General features: G+C 32.9%; 1 protein-coding gene across 3 annotated transcripts; it reads right to left on the bottom strand.

The window, feature by feature from the left end:
* Positions 1–1625: 1625 nt before the first annotated feature.
* LOC122197733 (uncharacterized) lies at positions 1626–6276 on the bottom strand. Of its 3 annotated transcripts, XR_008232195.1 has the most exons (8): positions 5911–6276; positions 5731–5792; positions 5493–5572; positions 3732–3909; positions 2585–2679; positions 2404–2509; positions 2094–2168; positions 1626–1988 (listed from the first exon to the last, which is right to left on the bottom strand). XR_008232195.1 is itself a non-coding variant. In XM_052771410.1 (7 exons), exons 2-6 carry the CDS (start codon positions 5785–5787, stop codon positions 2410–2412), a joined length of 510 nt encoding a protein of 169 aa, XP_052627370.1. In that variant the 5' UTR covers positions 5788–5792; positions 5911–6276; the 3' UTR covers positions 1626–2168; positions 2404–2409. The 3 variants fall into 3 exon arrangements, 1 of the variants encoding a protein (XP_052627370.1); XR_008232196.1 differs by lacking the exon at positions 2585–2679; XM_052771410.1 differs by having other exon boundaries at positions 1626–2168.
* Between the last annotated feature and the right edge of the window lie 738 nt (positions 6277–7014).

Raw genomic sequence — 7014 nt, 5'->3', positions numbered from 1 at the left:
CTCTCACTCAAAGTACTTTCTGTTGAACATCCTTTCGCATAAAAGTTTCTAATCTAGACATATATTTTCAATATTCAATTCCCAATATGGACACGTTTCCATATTTTCCATATGACAACTTATACTTAATAGAATCTTATCTATTCATAATAATGTCGATATGGTCCATCCAATATGGAAACATTTCCATATTTTCCATATGACAACTCATTCTTAATAGAATCTTTTCTATTCATAATAATGCCGATATGGTCCATCCAATACTATACTTCACAAGCGACCAATCCTCGGCGAACTTTGGATTGTCCTTTGATAGTTGTTTAATTATCTTAGTCAAAACCGATTCTTGTCCTTTTTCCCTCTAAATGCGCTAGACATTTGGAAAATTTTAGAATGGTCAAATATTATAGCATTTGCAATCAATCCTATACCCGAAGCGTATGGGACACGATGCATAATGTCTTACACGAAGATTCGATACTTTATCAATCTTCTGCCATAATATTTTATGTGCTACGTTCTCAAAATTCGAACTATGAAGAGGAATGCCGTAATCATAATCGAAATTTGAGAACACACAATGTTTCCTTGACTAAATTATTAACATTCCACAACCTAAGCCTTTGGATTTGAAATGAAGCATAATATTCTCTCCCTTAATTATAGCAAAACAACTTTACAACCATTGCGACTTTGAAAAGTATAAACTCTTGTTTTCTATAATTAATATTGCTAACTTGCAATATTTGCCTTAATAATCATGCAATCATAACATTTATGTTCCCACTATCATGATCATTATTATGAACATAACACTTATGCTCCCACTAGCTCTGACATTTATTCAGAAACCAGCTTAACTTCCAGAAAAAAAACAATACTTATTGAATTTCTTAAGTTCATGTTTCTAATACCCAATGCTTTGATAATCTTTTATCAAGGCTTCTTAAATTCATACACCTTTGCCTTTGATAGTTCATATGTGTGTCTAAACAATTAAGACTAATTGCCAAACCTCACAATTCAAATCATGAAAAGGGATACTGTAACCATAATCGAATTCGAGAATGCACACTACTAGAAAAACAGCCTTTTACGACGCTCATTGCGCATCGTAAAACGCTCAGACGACGCGCAAATGCGCGTCAAGGAAGGCCCTGTCATAAAGAGAGACGACGCGCTTTTGCGCGTCGTCTATAGATGAAGCGCATCTACGACGCGCATTTATGACGTGCATTTACGACGCGCGGTTATGACACGCAATGCGTATCAAGATAGGCCCTGTCATAATGGAAGACGACACACATTTGCATGTCGTAACCTTACGACGCGCGTGTTTATGACACGCAATGCGTATCAAGGAAGCACCTGTCAAGGAAGGCCATGTCATAAATGAAGACGACACACATTTTTGCGTATCATAATTTTAATTTTTTTTTTTAATATTTATAGATTTAATGATTTTCAAATTCAATTTGCATTTCATGTCTCATAATAGAAAATAAAATACCATATACAAAAAATACAATACATTGCACAAAAGTTATTGTCATAAAAAAATCATTCCAATAGTAGACAAATGTAATACATCAAATAATCATTCCAATAGTAGACAAATGTAACATTTCAACATTTTTTATATAATTAACTAAATTATTAGCCAAATTTCCTAAAATACCAACATACTTTACTATGAAGAGCATTAACACTGTTCTTTTCCATTAAAAACTTCAAAACCTGCATAATTAAATTATTGTGTAATCAGCTACAGGTCAATACGGTAGGTTTAAGCAAAAGAGTTTCATAATAGTAAGATTTTACTTTGAGTTTATTACAACTTTCAGCTCTTAATTGCTCATGACTTGTCTCATACAAATAAATTTTAGTATTAAGAGGTCTTACTTCAGGGCCAAGGTTGCCAACATAAACGGTTGTGTACTGTGGATTATTCTCAGAGGCATCACTATCACTTTGCTCTTTAGTATGCTCTGCAAAACAAAACAAAAAATATATATCAAAAAATGAAATTTTTTTATAGTATTGCATACCCGAAGATCCATTTGTTAGCTCTACAACACTTTTTGAATCTGAACCTTGTCTTTCATCACTAACACCAACACCTTTTGTAGCCCAATTACATCGTATCTGCCTACTCCCAAGCCACTTCCCTGATATATATATATATAATCATGAAATCAAGTTAAATAAAAACACAATGCTAAAAATTGTAATTCAACATTCTGGAAGAGATGCATAACAAATCCCTTTAACGAAGCAAAAAAAAAAGTACATATATGTGTATATGAATGTAGAGATATATATATATATATATATATATATATATATATATATATATATATAATTATATGTATGTATGTATAAACAGTTGAAACAGGTACTCACGAACAGCTAGAATAGACTCAGAAGCATGTCTATAGCACTTGTTGTGTGAACAACTACACGAGGCTCACAGTTTGTCTTGGTTGAAATCCCTTCATTCTCTCTCTTCCTGAAAAAACATATAACAAAACTGGATATTTAAATAATTTTCTTAAAAAAAACATATAACATTTCATTAACTTACTGTCTCTTGGATTCTGATAAACTGTCATTATTACTCTCACTTCGTAAAACAAACCGACATAGTAGCTCATTTTCAACATTCATTCTCCTACCCATCTGGAAATCAAGGGTATTTTAGTCTTTATATATATATATATATATATATATATATATATATATATATATATATATATATATAACTCAAATAGTCTGTATTTTAGTCTTTTCTATAGTATACAATAGATTTCATGTTTCTTTTCTTTTATTGTTCCCTATGTTGTATTATTGGTGTTTGTTTTTTAATCAAGGGATCATGTAAAAAGTAAGCAAACCCAAAGGAGAACCCCTACTTTTTTTAAATGATTTTCCACGAAGATCGTGATAAAACAATATAATAATCAATCATCAATGCCACGTTCTACAAAAATAAGTCTAAGCAAAATAGTTGTGCACGAGGTTATCAAACTGTTTGCTTAAACAACAAAGGATTCTAAATAAAAATAGTAATGAAAGGGATGTGCATCCAGACAAGTTGTTGAGAAAATCAGGAAATTTGATAACACCAGAGTTGTTATAGAAGTACAAACGTTCCAAACTACAGAGGTTACCAAGATATTTGGGTATCCCATCTAACATATTGCTAGAGAGATCAAGAGAAAGGAGGTTATTGGTGGTTAATGGGAACAACCAACGATACATGGATGAGGTCAGATTGTTGTCATTGAGATAAAGCTTAACAATAGATGAAGAAGAAGAGTTGAGAAATGAAAAAGAATATGGATACATGACCTGTGACAACTCACATCCCTGTAAACTTAACCATGAGAGTTTTGGGAGATTTGAAATTACATCTACCCAATGATTTGCTTTGGACAGGGAAACCCCATCAATTACAAGTACCTCCAACTGAGAGAGATGAGACAACCACTCTACCTTTTCCACTCTACACCTTCCAACAGAATCAAGATGAAGCTCTTGCAAGTTGGTGAGGTTTCCAAGCTCTGGAGGAATGGTTCCATAAAGAGAGTTCTCAGAAAGGTCAAGGTAAGTTAATTGACTCAAAGAACCAATGAAGGTGGGAATGGTTCCATTAAAAGAATTGAAGGAAAGAGCAAGATTATTCAACTAACTCAAGTAGGTTAAGTTAAGCAAGGAAGAGCTTATCTCACCTCCAAGGCCATAGAAATACATATCAAGCCCTGTGACATGACCTGATTGTTTGTTGCACATGACTCCACTCCAATTGCAGCAGTCTTGGTCATCAGCTGTCCATGTAGACAGAGTACCATGGGGGTCTCCTTATCCAAACACTGTTTCATATCATTTCCTCCTGCAGCTACCAATTGGCTGCCAGTTGTAGACAAGAGAAGTGACAAAATAATAAAAACACAAGGATTCATTATGTAAATGTAAATCAAAATCTTGCTGATTTTTTTGGTTTTCGTATTGATTCCTATATGAACAGCCCCTATGAGGGTTTATATAGTCTCCACTGTCAAGAACTCAAGATAAATGATTCTAAGCTGGTGGCCATAAATTGCCCCAAATTAAACTTCAAAGACTTGCAAGTCTTGGCAATTTATCTTTATTATAGTAGATATCTTTTCCCATCTTGTCAATATGATATTGTTTCGTATATGATATAAATCCCAAAGTGTAAAACTAATGACATCATTAAGTCAAACACAAATCTACCAATGAAAAAAGTAATGACATTATTTGGGTCTAAGAATCTAATCATGACTATGAAATGAAGTTTTGTCGCTTGTATTAACTAAATCATGAACTTATATTGATGAAACCAAGTTTATCCATTACATATTAATCCTGGCCTTTTCCATCCTTAAAAATGATATTAAGTTAACACTACATTAGTAATAATACTATTTAAAACACATTAGGATGATAATTAATACAATTCTTGAAACGTTTTTGTCCCTATTCCAAATAAAATGACTATAATTAATATCAGATCGGGGACAAAATATAGTAATTTTAATTGAAACATGGACCAAAACGTTTCAAGAACCTCAAACAAGGACAAAAACTGAACATTTCAGCTATAGTCAAAGACCAAAAACGTGTTATTTTACTCAATATATATATATATATATATATATATATATATATATATATATATATATAAGATACACATACAGAAGAAGCTTGCTTTTGCAACAAATCTTACCTTCTGTTTACCTAAATTAAGCTCCTGTCAATCAAAAGTCACATGTTAAAGACTCCAATTCTTCAACTGTCTTTTCTGACCAACAATTCACCTCTATCACTTTGCCCAACTCATTCAGAAAATTTAAGAAAATCATGTTATTAATTCTAATAAAAAAGACAAAATATTTAATGATAAAAAAGGCATAACTGACTTTAAATCATCTTATTTGGCTTTTGATTATAAAAAAGTCATCATTTTTATTGCACTTTACAAAAACAGATCCGCCTGCATGCATCAAGAAATATATGAATTTGATCACATTTCAAGAAAATTTGTCGACATCAAGTTTGCTTCTAATATGTTGAATTTGGGCATGCTTTGAGATATTGAAACAGTATTAAAGTGCGACTAATTCAGATGTAAAGAAAAAGTTTAAAGCACTTTCTTGGGATTTTCTTGAAGACTCTAAAAGACAGCTTTTTGACTCCCATATAATTTATTATTTATATAATTCATCCATATGATCCTATGTTAACTGCACATGTAAAGCAAGATTAAAAAATGTAAACATTCGTTCTCCCACCAATCTGGAAATCAAGGGTATTTTAGTCTTTTTTTATATATAAAACATAACATGCTTCTAAAAAATGTAAAGATTTCACAGAATGAGAATCTTTTTCATTATAATATCATCATAAAAGATATGTATAGATAGAACACATGAAAAAGAAAAAAACAGAGACAAATTGTCTTAACTTACAGATCATTAAGGTAAATATGCCCTAGAAGATGAACAGCAAACGACCATTCGTCTTGAAAAGCAAGACCTTGTGAAGCAATCTACATGAAAAAAGGAAAAAGAAAGTAAAAGTAAGATTGAAATCAAGCCAGCAGATATAAAATTAGGGTTTCAAATCTTAATCCAACACACAGTCAGTCTTAGTAGTAAGCCACGATTAACGCACAACGATCATTACACAGATTCATATGTATGTTACCTGAAGCATAATTTGATCGCAAATATCAGCGACTTTGTCGTACGATCTTGACGCCATTTCATCTGTGAGTTGAGAGAAATCCAATGAAAAACATATATGAAAGGGAAAATTAAGATGAATAGAATTGAATAGCCAACAATCTATCGACACTACAATCAAGAGGAGTTGCAGTTGCCGAACCAGTTAATGTGAGGATTGATGTGGAAGAAATTGGACTACAGATCTGATTGCTTCACCTTTGCGATGTCATAGATGTGTTTTAGGGTTGTCGTAGTTGTCGATCGACGCTACAATCTAGGGCTTCCGATTTGTATTTATGGGTGCAAGCGTTGACTTTGTATTGACCTACTACTGGTGGTCCAGATATTCCTCTGCCAACTCGGATGGCGAGAAGGACTGTTGCCGCCACAGGCCGACGGCCAGATGCATTAGACTTTACTTCAGGGACGCCATTTGACTAAAATCCATACCTGAACAAAAAAATTGGAATAGTAATATGAAAAAACCCTAATTCCTTAATTACAAGTGTAAGAAATTAAATGAGAATGATAAGAGAGTGATGTATGTGCTTGTTCTAGAGTGTGAACGAATCAAAAAATCAATGGCATAACTGGTGGAAACAAGGGAGAAGATAATGAGCGGGGTTTTTGATTTTTTGGATTTCATTTCCCTCCTTAGGTATACCTAGATGCTATATAGATGGAGATGTGCCTTTCATTAAAATATTATAAAACGACAGGCCTAGACGACACATTATTTATAAAAGGTGCCCTCCGTGTTTTTTTTTAACGCAAATTTTAGGGCACACAAAAATGCGTGACCTCTATTCTTGAATTTTAGGAAAAGCAGACATTATTTTTAGGGCACTCATAAATGCGTATCGTAAATCACCGCGTGTCATTGTTTGCGCGTCATTAAAGGGTTGTTTTCTAGTAGTAGCAGTTTTACAATCACTATCTTCTTAAAATCTTTCTTAGTGAAAGCATTTCCTCACAATCATTTTCATGAAGGAGGGAATCTTATGACACTTAGATTTCAATGGTGTATGTGTTCCTATCCATGTGAATTTGTCAAAATCAAAATTTACGACAAATTCAAGCTCATATGGACCGAACTTCCTTAATCTTAATTTCTTGTCTTATGGTAGCACAGCTGCCCACCATGTCTTCCAAGTAGTTAAGCCACTCACCTTTTGCTATCAATGTATTTTTCATTGATCAAGGTCCTTGCCTTTTATGCATTCAAATGAGAGCTCATAGGACTCACATGCATAATTAACTCAAT

Source organism: Lactuca sativa, chromosome 4, assembly GCF_002870075.4.
Source record: "Lactuca sativa cultivar Salinas chromosome 4, Lsat_Salinas_v11, whole genome shotgun sequence".
NCBI classification, from domain to species: domain Eukaryota; kingdom Viridiplantae; phylum Streptophyta; class Magnoliopsida; order Asterales; family Asteraceae; genus Lactuca; species Lactuca sativa.
Note: the sequence above shows the minus strand (reverse complement) of the source record. Positions and strands in the feature narration are given on the sequence as shown.

What these genes read in the sequence shown, in the direction of transcription:
- LOC122197733 (XM_052771410.1), bottom strand. Translation starts at nt 5,787, where the DNA reads ATGGCGTCAAGATCGTACGACAAAGTCGCTGATATTTGCGATCAAATT. An exon ending in CATATTTACCTTAATGATCT is followed by an intron (nt 3,910 to 5,492) that starts GTAAGTTAAGAC and finishes TACAACTGGCAG; the next exon opens with CCAATTGGTAGCTGCAGGAG. An exon ending in TTATCAGAATCCAAGAGACA is followed by an intron (nt 2,510 to 2,584) that starts GTAAGTTAATGA and finishes ATGTTTTTTCAG; the next exon opens with GAAGAGAGAGAATGAAGGGA.